Source organism: Larus michahellis, chromosome 7 (assembly GCF_964199755.1).
Source record: "Larus michahellis chromosome 7, bLarMic1.1, whole genome shotgun sequence".
In the NCBI taxonomy this organism is placed as follows: Eukaryota; Metazoa; Chordata; class Aves; order Charadriiformes; family Laridae; genus Larus; species Larus michahellis.
Genome location: NC_133902.1, coordinates 41,346,739 through 41,364,255, shown reverse-complemented (window position 1 = coordinate 41,364,255; position 17,517 = coordinate 41,346,739). Strand labels below are relative to the sequence as shown.

Below are 17,517 nucleotides of genomic sequence, written 5' to 3'. Positions count from 1 at the left end.
AATTAACAACTACTTAGTCTCATTAATTTTTCAGTAAAAATGCAAGTAAAATAATTTCAGGAATAATAACATTAAAAATCTGTGTTAGATTCTCAGCTGATTCATTTAACATATTTCATTTCAAAGCTGTGATGTTGATTTATAACAATGGATAATGTACCTATGAGGTACATGTTTTAAATGTAAATCTTAAAAACCTTATAAATACAAGCCAAATACTTTAACTAAGTAAAGTACATAGAAATCAAGGGTCTACATATTTGGTGCTCAGATTAAAGGGCCTGATTTTCAGCACTTGAAAAAAATCTCACAAATAACATATTTAGAAAGAAGAATTAAGGATTTGCAAAGATAACATAGGCAACAGAATTCACCTACACTATCATATTCTGAGACTATGAATATAAATTTGGCAGGTTTTAACTCCTTGTAACATTCTTAAAGCTAATTTTAAAAAAGACTTATCTGAGCATAAATGGATCAGTACCTCCTGCAGCTAAAGGTGCTTTTACATTTTTATTTATGTTTTATTTATAAAGTTTCTAGTGCTTTTTCAAAACTCTCCTTAGACTTTTTCATCGAAGAGTGTAATATTTCGCTTGTTGGATGGAGCAAGTGATTTAACAATTCTGCACTGAGTCAACGTATTTCTTTTTTTATTTTGCAAACGTCTTTATACTGCTCATTTAATACAGTATTTCTTTACAGTTTTAAATAAATTCAACTAATTTGCTTTCTGAAGAATAGGGTTTGTATTTGTTATCCTCAATGTAATCTCATTAGCATTCAGAATCAGGCTTTCTCCCTTTCAACTTAGTCCCTACAAAGTGACTTATTTGAGCAAAAGTTGCAGGTACTTGCCCCTTAGAAGACTGTTTAGTACTTTGCAAGGGCTCCACTGAGCTATTAACTCAGAAAATTGACTTTATTTCTTTTAAGATAAGAAAAATAGCATGTATTGTTTTATATCTGTATCCTAAATTTGTTTTCATTTCTTTAAATTAAGGCTCAAATCTTGATGGCATAGTACATTAAGGATATATTTAACTTCTCTCATGAGTAGTCCCCTTGACTTCTATAGGATTTTTCTGTGTAGTAACGTACTTACAGAATTTAATTAGAGAACTGGCATCTTTATAGGAAATCCCAATTTCACGAACACATGCCTAGCTTTTACTCACATGAATAGTTCCACTGAAACCATATTGGTTCCTGTGGCCTATTCACATGAGCAAGACTTGAACACAATGAACATTTTTGATGAATCGACACTTCAGGAACATCTTGTAGATTATATTTTGTTATTATTTTCAAGTACATAAAGCCTAGCATATTTATTGTACATTAGAGTCTCAATTTAATCTGAAATCAACATGAGAACTATTTTTGCCAATGGAAACGTACAGAGATACACTTTCTAACAGCAAATAGAGCTAATGTAGCACTCCCATCTGTTCACACTCCTTCAATTGGCCATTTGTGCAAGCTTTAATGTGATAAAAGCATTGTATCACTGTATAAATATAGAATTATAGAAACGTCAGTAGTGACTCCATAAATAAGGTTTCACGGAGAAATGCAATTAAACAAGGATCATGAACACAGTCCTGCAAGATGTTAATTGTTCTGGTCTGGTTCCAGCAAAGCAATTAAGCACATGCTTAATTTTAAACACATAAATAGACCTACTGAAATAAATAAAACTGCTTACATGCTTAAAGTTAAGCTTGTGTTAAAGTACTTAGGTGGATTGTGGTAGAACCCTAGAACCCTTCTTTTTTTTTTTTTACATTAAAATATTTAGTTATTAAAAAGCAGGTTAATTTGAGGCAAGACAGAGATTAAGCGTTAATATAAAGTGGAACAATTACTTAGGAAACACATCAAATGCTGCAGTAAGTATGTATTTTGTCCTAATATATTAAGATATTTCTCTGTGGAAAATTACTTCAATGATAATGTTTTTGAAAGAACAGGACCTTAATTTCCTTTTAATTTTGCAACAATTATCATAGCATAGAGGAATAAGAATTATTTTCAGCTTGGAAAGGCTGTGTCAATAAACTCTGAAATTTACAATTTATCAATTATACAGAACACTTTCATAAGTATTCTTGCTTTTCATTTCCCATTGGATCAAGGTTTCAGCCGAACGCTAGTTTTTATAGGTGTTCTGTACCACAAACTAAAAACAAGACATGCAAACAGCATCAGTATTAAAGACAATAAATGATACTTCTGTCCTAGAGTTACTGAAATTCAGACTTATCCTTTCCTTCAAGATCTTTATGAAATTATCAGTGTCTACAGTCTTCAAATTTTACAAGGTTTTTAAAAGAAGTATTTTTTTCAGAAAGGCTTCTGTACATAAGATCTGTAACTATCTACACATAGGTATAGATAGCTAGGCCATCTAAGCTATCCTTCTGCTTAACAGAGCATGGTTTTCCCTCCAAACTCTCTTAATGATAGAATGACATATTTAAATAAAATGTAGAGCTACCATTGCAATTAGCCTGAAGTTTTCCTTTCAGATCTGAAAAAGGGATTGTGTTTCTGAAAACTTGGCTGCTTTCTCCAACTGTATGATCTGATAGAACAGAAGAATTCCTCCCTCCTGAAAACCTGCCTTACTTTTAATCTGTATGTTCATTCAATCAATTTATCATTAATCATAAAGGACATGATTCAGTCAGACTTGGTATGAAATTTCAACGTAGTATAAGATTTTCTTTAAAAAGCAATAAAGATCCTTTATGGTTCCACTTTTGAAGATGAGGAAGCAAGAAGGAACTAGACAACAGTATTAAAAGCTGCTCAGTAGCATTCTTCTTATTTTCGTTGCTTTGATTGTTATTTAAGTCTCACTAAAAAAAAAAATTTTTGGTGATTTTATTTCTTGTTGATGTAATTAAAATTTTTTCATCCCTCCCTCCACAATTGAAATATTGAAAAAAGTATCACTAGTAGCTAAAAGATGAATGTGATCAAACACTGGAAAATTCAGGCATACAATTATTTTCTAAAAGAATTAAGGGCAAGATTAAATATACGTCTGCAAGTCAGTCAGAGCAACCTGTGCATAACCAGTAGGTGTTAAAATTCTATATTGGATTAGAAAATGCTAATTTCAGCAATGTTAAATTCTTATTTCCAACGTTATTACCTCTGGACATTCCCAAGTATTTGAATACTCTTTGAAGTCACAAATAGCTAAGACTGAAAAATTCTGGATTCTCTTTAGCCATTGCACACAGATTCGACTATCTGTTACCCAAGTAAGCCAAGTAAAATAGTGATCACTAAAAAATAAAAGAAAAAAGAAAGAAATGGTAGTTATTAAAGAACAGAATTATAGAAGCATTGCTACAGATTGTACCCCCCCTATTGCTCTGTGGAAGACAATATGTCTTCCATGTCTTAGGGATGTTTTTTTTGTCCTTTGTAACAATGTATTGTATGGACAGAGAGAATCAAAATACATTTCTAGTTAGCTTCTCTTCTATCTAGAAGATGAATATGGCACTCTGCTGTTAAAAACAGAAAACAACTCAGAGGTTCAAGCATTTAAAAAAAATAGACAAAACCTTTTCTTAAAAAAGAGAAGACATATTTGAAGGCACGCTACCTGGATGCTATGACTGCAGGAACAGGCACTTCCTTAGGACCAAAGGCTTCAGCATAAATAGTATCGACAATAAACACTTTAACAGTAGGATTTTTAGCCCCAGCCTTCAAAGAAAATGTATCAGGTTATTCAAATCAGGCTCTGAACAATTGAGATCAAGGAAAATCACAAAACGTTTTGTAGGAAAGGAGTTACAAACTATGTATTCAGTTGAGTATAACAGGACAAGAGACGTCGTACAAGATCTCATAGTGACACTACAGCAGTAGTACATTACTTAACTTTGCGTCATTTCATACATACAGAAGATGACCTTTTAAACAGTCAAATTTAGTGCCTTTCTATACGGAAAACGTGCTTGATGGGAACCAGCGTTCTATTTGCAGCGCCCACTACACTTACGTTGGCATAAAACTCCAGGAATATATTCACATGATTGCAAGTGCTCTTTGACATCCCAGCTGTGAAATAAAATGGTTTAGCTTAAACCGATTTCATGCTTGCTTATTCATTGCATACATTATTAGTTTTTTAATTCTCCTCCATGTGTGGTCTCAACCATCCTGCTTTACTTTAGAACTGTAACCCAGCTGACACGTGGGTAACTTCTTAAGATACTTTAACATGATCACTTGCAATCATATGAACACAAGAGTCAAGAGAGCTCTCTAATACATGCTGAAAAAATGCCAACCCAAAACGATCTTGCCTTAGATCTGGTACTTGAAAGCAGTTAAAATCCAAGGCCCCTTGAGATCAAAAGGCTCTATGAAGTGTGCAAATAAACTGAAGCTGTCATAGCCTTTATTTTTCAAAATAAAAAATGTCTCATAATTGATTTACTTTAATGAAAAATAACAACTGCATAGTTAACGCATCACAATAAGTAAACTCAACTGAAAAAAGCAAGGATTGATCATGCAAGCATGCCCTTTTGCACATGCTTTTTACTTATATGAGTAATTCCATTTATTTCATTGATATTATTAAATATCCACACTTTTGAATGTACCTATACCTTTTCAGAACTTGGCCTAAGTTTGTTTTCTGTCATCAATTTAGGCCAAATGGATTTAACCACTGTAATACAACCATTTTTAAGCACAGTTAATTTTATCATTGTAATAACTCATTTCTCAACAGAAAGTAAGTCAAAAGAATGAGAAAACATACCTTTGGGTATGGGATAATTATTTTCCTAGGATATTGATCCTCACCAAAATACGAATATTCAATAACTGGTATGTCAGTATCATTAAACTGTACGAATGCTAAATATCTTCCACTTGGAGACCACCACAGTGCGTATTTTGTTGCTAGCATTTCCTCTGAGGAAAAAAATATTATTCATAATAGTTTATCATTGTAATCTATCCTCTAATCTATTTTAGCATTGTACTCTTAGCAACCTAGACATATAAACAAAGTTATACTAAATAAATAACACCAAACATATTGCAACACATCTCAATTCTGAAAAGCCTTAAGAACTCTCAAAACAGACACACAGATCCTATTTAACACACTTGGGTTTCTTGTCTGTGCATGTGGGGTTTTTTTTAAATATTTTTTTAATACACTGGAGTGCCAAATTTTCACCAAAATTAAAACTTTCATTAAAGCTTGATTCCCAATCACTGCCTGTGCATCAGAACAAAGCTCAATTTGTAAAGTTCTCATATAGCTGCACTAACAAAAGACTCAGGATTTTGGTTACACACTACGAACATAAAATGCAGTCATTGTATGGCAAATAAAGTATGAAAATGAAGTAATTCTTAGGGATCTAAAAATAATGTATAATCACAGATATTTTAGAATGGATTGTGAGAACCAGGTAATACAAAAAAAGCATTTAACTGGTTAGTTGTTGCCCTTCAAGACTTACTTACCTTCATAGACCCAATCAGGAATCCCATTAAATATTTCATTCTGTTTTCCATCACTAGTTATTTTAATTGGTGCCTCTCTTGGACTTCGTTTCAAATAGATATTATTCTGATATACATATACCTAAAGACAAGAAAGTGTTTCTTATGAGTATAGGCACCAATAACAGAGGTTAGGGTAACATCTTCTGCAGCCAGTGCTCTTACACTACACCAACAAGAAGACATAATGAATACAAAATGGTAAATAAAACGCTATGCTAAAAGCCCTTGCAGATTCTGCAAGAGTAGGTACCTCAGTAACTAAATTATCCACTACCCGCCAGATTCTATGTTCAACTATGTCAGAATAAATCCTGAACAACTCCTTTGATTTTAATAAACTTCAGAGGATTTTGTGTCTAGCCTTGGTGTGGAAAATAATGAAAAAAAATCTTTGAAACTTATTCAAACTGTTGTGTTTTTTAAGAGACCCTCAGACAAAGTGTTTTGTGACTTCTCCTTCTGCTTCCATCAAAAGTAGAAGATAAAAACAAATACACAATGACTAAAAAGAAAACAATTTAACTTTCCTAAACCTGTCAAAAGACCTAGGTGACGTGAAACAAGACAAAAAAAAAAGGTTTTACTCTGTCTGGGCTGGTTTGTTCCTTTCTAGTAAATTAGTTATCAAAAAAGAGTTCTTGCAAGAAATGCTTGCACGTCTTTCTTGGGTATTTCTAAATTTCAATCAAATGAATGGACATGTGGTTAAGAAACAAGCACCAGAAACATTGCTTTCTCAGAAAATCATGCGTTTTGAGGCCATAAGCATTAGTTAGCATCATCAGTGTAACATTTTAACTACTTTGTGCTTTAAATGGAAAAGAAAGCAACTCTTAAATCTCTCAGATACAATACAAGGACTGTTATATAAAAACATCACAGACCACTATTTCTAGGAAGATAGGAAACTATCTTCATTGTGTTCTGTCTTCAGAAGTTGTGGTAAAGAAAATAACAATATTTAAATTAATGGAGACAACTAATACTCTCCTAGAACATGGAAAAAATTTCCTAATAAGTTTTCCATTCATATTTATCCCACTCCCTGGTTATTTTCTGAAATTAGCATATTACAATTTTTTGCACAAATAGTTTGTCAATACTGGATAAGTAGTTAAAAAACCACTAACTATTATAATAACCCCACTAAATAATGTGTGTTTTTTTGTGATAAGAATCTGGCAGCCATTTCCTGGAGCAAAAATTTTAGAAAATGCTTTAAATACTGTATCTCTAAATGTCCACAGTAAACTCATGTGTTGTACGGTGTCAAAGGAAAACACATTGGCTTTCAGGCCTTGAAACTACACTTAATCCTATACACAAGTATGATGGTAAATTCTTTATAAGAGACTGACTAGCAAACTGAAACCCATAACGTAGCTGAGAACATGGATTCTTCTACTAAGACACAGAAAAGTTGAACTTAACAAGTTAAAACTGTTTGTCATTCTTGCTCACAACCAAGGTTAATACACACAGGCCTGTGAAAAATACAGCCTAACAAAATAATAACCAAAGGCAAATAAATGTCTTCTAGCCACACAAAGGATAATCACTCTAGTGCTTCATTATCTTTACTGACCAATTTGTGTCCAACGGGTGACCAGGATATATACTGAATTTTATGTGGAAGCTGATTTTCTGTTACAAAACCACTAAAAAGGAAAAAAAGTTGAGATGGCTTTTTGTGTATAGTGCAAATGGATCATTATACTGTACATTCATATATAATTAATGAAGGACTATATTTTCTAACAGCTTTTTGCTTCTTGAGCAATGCAAAATTAAGGCAGGCAGTGAGACATGCAGTAATGTGATGATGTGCACCAGTGCTGGTAAAGACTTACAACTCAACCCTTTGAAAACATATTCAACAGCCTAAGAAGCCAGCCTTTATCTGTTCTACATACTGCACAAGCATCTACAGTCATTTGCTCTATCTGCAGGCTGCATTACAGTCTCAGCAAGTCATTTGGAAACGTGAACTCAGAATACAGCATGCTGAGGCAAGTGTAACAGCAGCAGTTACATTTGTTAAGGATCACGACCGGCATGCAGTACCTCTCTACTCACAGTAGCTTGCAGCAATCTTTTCCTGTCACCTTGAGCCAACAGTTTCCCAAGAATAGAGAAGCACAGTGCAGTTCCTATTGCTCAGAACTAAGAAGCATTTTGTCATGCTGCTACTTAAGGCATAAAAAGGTGACTGGGGAGACAGATGGCCTCCTTTGAACTTGGGTGGAAAGAGAAGTGGTTCAGGGAAGATCCTGGGAAAGAGACCAAATGCCATGGGAGAAGCTGTAAACTTTTGAGGAAAGCTAAAGATTAGATCGACCATAAAAAGGATGAATTAGGTAACAGAAGGGCATGGAGACATCAGGTGTGAGACTAAAGTGGACTCAAGCAGCCAAGATAGGGTGGGAGAAAATTACACAAAGAAGAAAAAAAGATTAAAATCTTGAGCAGTGGAAGTTTTAGGGCATGAAATACAAACCAGTCCAGATACCTGTATGAGTAGATGAAAGGACTGTATGACTTTCTTAGAGGCCATTTTTTTCAAGCAAACAAGTAACCTGACAGATTCAGGCAAAAGCAAAGAGCTGGTAGTCCCATTACTATGGAGTTTTTCAGTAGAAACGCTTGCAAGCACATCACTACAGAGTATTCACCATAGCTCTCTGTAAGAACTATCAGGCCTTACCCATATATGAGATCATAAATGTGGTATGATGCTGTATAAGAATATCTCCACAGCTGCAAAAATTAATCAAGAAAATAATATTATTAACTTGGAAAAATAAAACCTAATTAAAAATGATCAGCTGCCTTTTCAAAGCCTACCCCTTTCTCAAGAAAGTACAAGAAGCATTTATTCATGGCAACCACAATCAACAAAATACTAAATGAAAACAAACATTTCATTAAGCCGTATATTAAAATAATTACCTTTGAATAATTGCTTTCCAGAGCTATGAAGTATTTGTCTGATGATAACACATAATTTGAAGCATTAACTTGTTTCTGAAAGATTAAGAGGTAGATTAGATTCTAATAAAAAAACTTTAAATAAGGATTTGATGAGTCAGGTTTTAATCCACTCACTCTTAAACTACTACTTGAAATGCAAATGCATTTCACTGCCTTTTTATTAACTGAAATGGTACGTACCATTGTGCTGTTAGTCATGATGGTAGTTGGGTAGTTTGTTTCAACATTGTAAAGAATAATATCGTCTTCTGCAGACTGATGAAGATATTCATTATCTTTATAAACAAGATAAAAGGGCCGTTACCTTGCGCAGAAGATACTATAGAACAGATCCGTTTATCAAAGTATTCACACTCCTGTCAGTGAATAGATTTTGAGCAAATATCTTTTGGCATCTACATAAAATTTTTTTTTCTTCTAATGACGCCAAGGTACAGAGTTATCAACAAACTGTCTTCAGGGTTCCTGAGTACATTCTCAAGATTACACACTGCACACAGAATCAGCTAGTTAACTTCATAATTAAATGTGTAGATTTTGTCAGTAATGTCTGATCAAGAATACCAGGGACAGATCCATTAGAAGGTCAGTATTACAATTTAAATGTTTTAAAGAAAACATTCGAGATCTTTGCTCATAATTTCACCAGAATACTCTGATTTGTACAGATTCCGCAGGTAACAGCAGTACCATGTAACTTCCACCACATAAATGATACTGTCCTTATTCACACAGGTCCTACAAAGCGAGGGTGAGTGGCCTTCAATGAGAACAGAATTTAACCCTACCTGTGCTCAAGACCTGAGCCATAGTTTGGAGGAGAACGAAGATCAGAATTTTAGTTTCACATAACTATTTTTACTGCTATAAACAGAGAGAAGGAATTGGTGTAGCTAGAGAGAGAGGGAGAGAGAGACTTTAAAAGTTTAAAAGCAACCCGAAACATTGCATAAGGTGTTCATCTTTAGGAAATTAGATCACCCGTGCATCTTTTGAGCAGGCTGCTGTGATATGCATAACATCATTTGTGGTGATCTCAGGTCCCCTTAGGAAGAGATGCTCAACTTTATCTCCTTTTTCAGAAGAAAAGTAGGCATATAGAATGTTGTAGGCATGACTATCTATGGAAACTATGGCGTGAATTTTGCGTGAGGTTTGTGACTGTTAAAAGGAAAGATAAGTCTGAGTGAGAAGGATATAAAAAAGGAAGAATAGTAGGTTTATGTAATATGCTGCCTAGTACTTCAGACAGAATTCCAACAAATGGTGACTGATTTTTTAAATTGTACAAGTGCTATCAACATACTTCAAATTGCTAAGTGTAAAACTTGAACTGCTGCTAGCAATATCCTGGAAGGCTTCAGTTCAGTTCTAAAATTGTGGGTTAAAACTAACTTGGTAAGACTCCATGTGAACAGTAGCATGTTTCTTGTCTCTAGTGAAAGAATAATAATTGCTTGAGGCAGTGAATGGGAGTGGTAGTAGTGTGTGGACTAGAAGGTAATCCAACCTAGCTGAAACCTTTTGGTGCTGCTGCAATTCAATTATAACAAGACTAAGTATTTCAGCCACACACAAACATACATCAGCAGCAACTAACTTCATGTCTTTATCTTCCACCTTAAGGAACTCGCTTAGAAATTCAACCTTATTTTCTATGCAATGCATTGGAACTCAGGAATTTCAGCAGTGTCAGCATTTCCTTAAGTGCAATAGCAACAGTTGAGCTCACTGCAGGGCTAGGAACTACCGACAACAAAGAACAGGGCCTGTAAGACAGGCTACCTTAATTATTACAAATGGTAAAGTGAAAAAGTTCTGTGATGAACACAAAAAAGGAGATTGCTTAAGAAATGACTAACACATTGACATACTTCTTTCACTTGCTGCAATGAATATGACAGTAAAGGAAATAAAACACTGAAGGCCTCTGTAAAATTATAGCTTATGCTTGACTCAAATATGTCTGTTGAAACACCAAATACCTGGAATTTCTAGAATGACTGACAGAAGAGTAAATTTCAACCATAAGTTTTGACTAGCAGATTGTTTAATTTCATAGTTAGCATTCATTCACAGTAAAGCTGGAAGAAAAAATACATTTCTGAGTCTGTGTAAGCCAGTCTGGAAATTCATTCTAGAAAGGCTTATGTATGTTTGAGAAAAGGTTTTACTTACCTGACACCCAATACGGAAAAAATGTTTTATATTGGAAGTTTCCATTCAAATAATCCTCTAATGTAAGAGCTCTGGGACCATCATCTGTGTTGACAACTAAGAATAAGAGAGAAAGTTTCTGTTAATGCAATGCTGTGAAATGGAAAAAAAAAAAAGTAATTACTAGTCCAATATTTCCTTTTTGTTATATTTAGCACCAGGGAACAGCAAGGATAGCATAATCCTGGAGGTATGCAAAGTAGGCACAGCAGAAAGGAACGTTCTCTGTTACTGTTCTGATAAGGTCCTTCAGCCTCTGAAGGAATGACCTTTAGGAATACAAAATTAGAAACTAGATAAACTAATTTATTTCACCCAGTCATTTATTCACTCAGACATATTTACTTATAGAACCTGTGAGTCCACGAAAAGCATTTTCCACACAAAAGACAATTAAAAGTTTTGTTTAAAGCACACGTTTCATGAACTTGTGTAGTATGTAGAGCCAACTATTTTAATGGGGACCTGCACCTATTCAGACAACACAGTCAAACAACAGGATGTGCATGCAGATCCCTACTGCCAAATTTCATAAATGCCTCATCAACCAGTGTTAGAAGATGGCCATAGGGCTTGCAAAATAATCACCATCCACACATGTTTCTTAGTACCCACATGAAAGAAATAGATGAAGGCATGCAGGTAAAAATAATGCTGAAAATTAAGGAGTGAACCCAAACTTCAATTTTTTATTTAATGCTGCAAAAGAAAATTGGCAATGATTCTGGAGAGCAAACAAGTACTCTGATATTTGACTTCTAAGCAGATCAGATAGTTGCATAAAAATAATGGACAAAATTGTGGCTGGTTTTGTGGTTCTTGTCTGACTATGTTTCTTCCCAAAGCTAAGCACCTTAAGCCAGGGCAGATTTTAAAAACAAAATTTAAGGACAATCAACTGGATAAGAAGAGGGTAATGCTGAAAATGCTGGCTTGCTAAGTGCATGAAAATGAAAAATTCCATTATAAAAATGTAATAAAAAGCCAGTAAGAACAACTATGCAGTTCACAAGAGAAAGAGTACTTAAAATATTTAATCCTAAAAATACATAGGAACATTTCTGATAAAGGCCAGTTTTTAAAGTTCAGTACCATAATAATGGCAGCTTTTAAGTCTAGGCATTATGGATTCTGTGCTTTTCTCCTTTAAAAATAAGGGGACTTTTGCCATGGTGTTCAGAGGTAGTGGGAATGTCACTCTGCAGCCTAATAGATCTCTGTGACTTCCTCTGTTTGTTCCTTCAGAGCTCTCAGATGACAGACAGATAATCAGGATGACTCGTTGCCCTCAGGTTTCATATCATGCTCCATCACTTCCTCATTACAGCTGCCCTCTCTGTTAAGATCACACTGACTTCCTGGGAAATGTTTCTTCATATTCTCTTCTATGGTGCTTTGTAATGATAATACATGTTTTCTTCTGCTAAGTGACTATTACTTACCGTAGAATACACATGTCAGGTTGACTGTTGACACTAGCCTTGCCTGCACTAATGCAGAAGAAAGCTGTCATGAGAAATAAAACTGAATGCCAATCCATAGGCAAAAACCTATCCGGATAAACTCTGAGCTAGCAGTATGTTCAGAAAATATCCCAAGAAGTTCAATAAGAAGTTAATTCCCCTTGCTAATACCATGACTGTATATTAGAGATCCTTGATACGCTAATGATGAGCACAGAAGATGGCAAACTCTTAAAAAATGCATAGAAAATAATTCCAAAGAAGAATTCACTTCTATTTACATTGAGTGATAAGTACTTATCACCAGCTTTCAGTTTAAATTCTCTAAGTGAATATGCCTATTAGCAAAAGAAATCCACTCTTAAGATCTGTTTCCATAGTTGTGTGTATAGGTGGCTTAATTTTGCCGTCCTGTTTGATATCTTAATCTGGTAAAATTTCCTGGTTCCTTCTCTCAGCTTAAGAGAATTTTTTACTAAAAAGACAAGCAATATCACAAATGTCTCATCTCTGGTTTAATTTTCACAGCTCTAATTTAAATCTTTACCCTGTTAGCCATCTCACCCTTACATACTTAATATTCTGTGATAATTTATTATGACTGCTAATGATTTTCAAAATGTGTCCACTCCTATCTGAATTTCTACCAGTGGACTGCAAAAAATATGAACACAACTATTTCTTACTTGATTACTTATAATTTTGAATGCTTGTTTCTAGGCAACAGAAAATATATTTTAATGCTTTAATTAAAAACAGCATCTTTGATTGTTTCCTATAATTGCTGCTGATTCTTTCTTCTGTAAGTAAAGACTTGTTTGATAATAGTATTCAAAATCTCTGCTCACAGATCAACCCTAACACGAAAAGTACTGTACATGTCTGCAGCACTATACAGACATTGATTCGGATGGTTGTTGGTACGCTTGGTAAGTTCTTTCATTGTGTTTCATTTCTCTATGAAATAACAAATATGAAAAAGATCTGAAGGGACAAAAAGGAAGCAAATAGCAGAGCCAACCACACAAATGAAAGCTTACCAAATTTCATCTTTGCTCTTTTCCCTTCACCACCCCACTGTCTTGGTTTTAATCTTTTGTGGTCCTTTACATTCATTTACAGGGTGCAGTTCTGTATTTCTCTGTGCACTGAATTGGGTTATTTTTCTTCACAGTGTAAATTGATTTATATATTCCATGATTATAATTACTCACTCATATATTTGAGTGTATTCAACTTACATGTACAATTCTGGTGATAAAAGACAGTAAGCATCTATTAATTGCCACTGACTTTATGCAGATACCTTCTCCTTTACTGTTAAGTTCATTGTTGTGAGAGAGCTTAATAAAACACAGAATGCAGAACTATCAATTGTATTAAACTCAGATTAACTTTATGCACACCAATCTATCACTGTGAAATTCTGCTTTTATGATAAGCATTATTCCCTTTCAAAGACTGGATGTGGGTAGACCAACACAATCCTTGTGAACTCCCCCAGGAGAATGGGGCCAGGCTCTTTTCAGCAGTGCCCAGTGATAGGACAAGACATAATGGGCACAAACTCGAACATAGGAAGCTCCATCTAAACATGAGAAGGAACTTCTTTACTTTGAGGGTGGCAGAGCACTGGAACAGGCTGCCCAGAGAGGTGGTGGAGTCTCCGTTTCTGGAGACATTCAAAACCCACCTGGACGCGTTGCTGCGCAACCTGCTCTAAGGTGACCCTGCTCTGGCAGGGGGGCTGGACTAGATGATCCCCAGAGGTCCCTTCCAACCCTACGATTCTGTGATTCTGTGATTTCAAAGCCCTGCTGGCTCATTCCACAACACGGTCTAATGTGCATCCATATAAATTGTGTCTACTCTTGCCAAATTGAACCAAACGTACGTAATAATAAGAAACTATTCTGGTTTCTGTATTTGTTATTTTTATATATCTAGCTGTATATAAGTATTTTATATGTACTTATACATATTTAATATATATGCATTTTAATATGTATTTTATTTAGCATCCACTGCTACACAGCAAATAGATGACTTGCCAAAATAAAACTGCTTAGCACCTAGGGACAGCCAGCTTGCAGATGGCATTATATTCTGCTTCCGACTGGAATGTCCGTTCTCATCTCTGTGGTCTGATGCTGAATAGCTAAAGCACAAGCTCCTTCAACATGCGTAGGAAGACAGCCTGCCACCTGAGGAAACCACAGCCCCGTTCAGCATCAGAAACTAATTCCAACACTCCTGACCCTGCTCCAGAACTTCTGGTCACACTGAGCTCCACATCATCTGAATCTGCTTTTCTATACCTACATTACATTCAGTAATTTTTTGTGAGGTGTGCCACTGCTTTCACAGTGAAGGTTACTTCAAAAACACCCTTTGGTATGAGAAGAAAAGATGAAGTCTGAACAATTCATGTTCTGCAGCGTGATCCAGCTCTTGTTACTCTTAGGAACAGAAGCTGTATGTAGAAAGCCAGAGAACGCTAGAATGGGAATGGCTTAGTTACTAGTGACTCTCATAGTGATAAGGGTCCAGGAAAAGAAAAAAGCCTCTTTTAACTATACACTGAGAAAAAATCATTATAATCTCTTTCAGTTGTTGAAATTTAAGTTTTCAGAAACTATAAAGAAAAGCTAGTATAAAAATTTACCTTAGATCATATCCATCATACATTATTTCTAATCATGGACTTGGAGAGATAAGATTGTTGCGGTAACCCCTTTAAATTAGTCCTAAACCAGAGTATTTATTTTGCCACCAGCATGTGAATAGGCACAGAAAATTAACAGAGCCTGTTTTGGTTAAGGACTTCATGCCGATTTAAGAATCTAAGTGACAACGAGTTTCTTCAAAGCACTAGTCAGATTTGGAAAGAAAAGGCCCACCCAGCCCCACAGTCCTAGGAGTATTGTCACAGACCACAGCTGCACAAGTATAGCAGACTGAACCCTGTTAAGGGAATATAAACTAATAGAGCATATTAGTTTTTGAAAATTTATCTAGAAAGATTTTAGTATGAATTACTACCAATTTTTATACAATCTAAAGTACCAAGCAGAAGAGGTATGAATTAGTCTAATCTATCTCAATATTGTTTTTTATTACTCTGTTCTAATAATGTTATGATAGCTCTCAGCCACCAGTATACAGATCACAGTAGCTAGGTTTACACTATTACTTAGATCTGAGCCTGAGCTTGTAGCTAAGACTGAACCACCAGATTTTGGTGGAAGCCCACTGTCACAGTAATCTATTGATATTCTGTTACAATAAACTGCAGCAACAGCTGAGAGTTTATAATCTCTCACTGTCACTTGCCAATTTTGATAGATGGCCAAGAAGATGGGAATTTCCCTTTAACTTTACTTGTGTTTTAAGTCAAATATCCAGGCACACATTTCAATTAGAAAGCAGCAATTAACAGCATCATCTTTATCGGAATTCACTGCCAGCAACAGAATTCCTGACTGGAAGCATTTTTCTTCCACTCCACAATGTTGGAAACCACACTGCTTGACGTTGCATTGGAAACCGGGGAGGCATTTGGCTGGGGTGTAGCAAAGAACACCACCAGTTCCTAAGCAACTGGCTGCTGACCGCTTCCTGGCTGAGAAGTATGCCCTATCACCTCATCTGCAACATTAGAGAACCAAGGTCTTAGTCTCAGGCCTAGGTCAAGTGTACAATCAGAACAGAAATACTGACAGGCAGGATTCTGGATATTCATTAAAAATAGCAGAAAAGATTAATTTGGATCCTAAGCAATACATTCAGTTAATTGTAACTCTGCCTCCGGATCCACTATCGCTTTTCAACTGCAGACAGGTAATTTCTTTCTCGTCTATGCTGCAGAAGAACAGGACTGTGTACAACAGCGTACAAGTGAAAAGAACCTTTCTGAACCGTTTAGAGTTGGGTTATCACAGCAGAGCTATCATAGTAAGATAAAACACACAGCACATTCCTAACTCAAAGAAACGTCAAAAAACTGTCACTAATTTCTTAGGCACAGATGCCATTCACTATATGGAGATTACCTGCCTTGCTCTTCTCAGCCCCACAGAAATTGTGTAACAACCACAACTAAGTATTTTCCCCTTACTATCCTCTCCAAACAGAAAATTATTTTCCAGGATAACTTTTGAGATTTTTTCACATTTTCATACTCCTCCATGTGTAAACAAAAACCAGCTATCACATTTGGAGAAGTCTGAAGAGCATGAAATTACTAGAGACTTAACAGATGAAACCAGAACTAAATATTTCTTCCAGTTCTTTCAGAATTACAGATGACATTTCTCTTTGCTGTTTTCTTAAGCAGAAATTTAGTTGGTCTGTGTCTGTGCATTTCTCATATGTAATTAATTGTCTTTCTAGATTGCCACATCCTGCCAGTTAAGCAGTAGTGAGGTGGAATGTGGAAACAACATTCCATCTCTGTAGCTATTTCCTGTCTGTCTTCGACTTGCAAAATTTATAACTGCAAAATTAACTTATATTTCTTCCTTTTACAAGTGATCAGTAGACTACTAAGAATTCAAAAAGGTTTAGGCATTTAAACAGATAACTGCAGCACATGCAGTTCCAACTGAGAACAAGAGACACAATGAGATGTGTTCAATGTAACTGTGTGTTCAACATAATTGTTTATTCCACAATTCTCTAAAATGCTCCTTCAAATCATTCTGTAAAGCAAGATAAATTCTTTATCATTCTACTGGATCTAAATGTCATCTCTGATATGACTGGTTACCAAGTCGCGATTTCAAGGAACCATAGAGACGAAAAGAGTTCTTCGTAATGGTTCCAGTACTGAAGCGGCACAGACTAAAACCAGTGAGCAGGTATGTGATAACTTCAGAAAGGAGAAATATATTCACTTCCTCCTACAGTACCTTCCACGGTCTTTAGCAACTTCTTCAGGCTGCCAAACTAATGTTTGGTCTCCAGCCTCTTTGTTTGCTCACTGCTCTTTTTTACTTAAATCTCATAAAAATATTCTGCCTTGTGTTAACATACAGGCTTGGTAATTCAGTAAGTGTGACTTGATACCATACATTTATCTAGTATCAAAAACTCAGATTTGACCATGCTTAAGCTAGCCAAAAAATCTGGCACCCCATAATTGACAGTAAAAGTCAAACCTATCATTCTGAGTTGATACCTCTTTCCAGCACTGCCTCCCACCTTGATATAATCTATCCTCATATTCACATGCTGCATAACAGAATCAGCCCTAACTGCTTCAGAAACCTCCAACCCCTCTCTC

General features: G+C 35.4%; 1 protein-coding gene across 3 annotated transcripts in view; it reads right to left on the bottom strand.

The window, feature by feature from the left end:
- FAP (fibroblast activation protein alpha) overlaps positions 1-17,517 on the bottom strand; it is a 43,477-nt gene that overhangs the window by 24,319 nt on the left and 1,641 nt on the right. For all 3 annotated transcript variants that reach the window (XR_012588364.1, XM_074594968.1, XM_074594970.1), the window contains exons 3-11: positions 10,732-10,827; positions 8,734-8,828; positions 8,512-8,586; positions 8,267-8,319; positions 7,148-7,220; positions 5,521-5,641; positions 4,802-4,956; positions 3,629-3,732; positions 3,167-3,302 (exon numbers count right to left, since the gene is read on the bottom strand). Coding sequence is in view for 2 of the 3 variants with exons in the window: in XM_074594968.1 (XP_074451069.1) it covers positions 3,167-3,302; positions 3,629-3,732; positions 4,802-4,956; positions 5,521-5,641; positions 7,148-7,220; positions 8,267-8,319; positions 8,512-8,586; positions 8,734-8,828; positions 10,732-10,827 (908 nt within the window). In the remaining variant the exon portion in view is untranslated. The remainder of the gene's footprint in view (positions 1-3,166; positions 3,303-3,628; positions 3,733-4,801; positions 4,957-5,520; positions 5,642-7,147; positions 7,221-8,266; positions 8,320-8,511; positions 8,587-8,733; positions 8,829-10,731; positions 10,828-17,517) is intronic.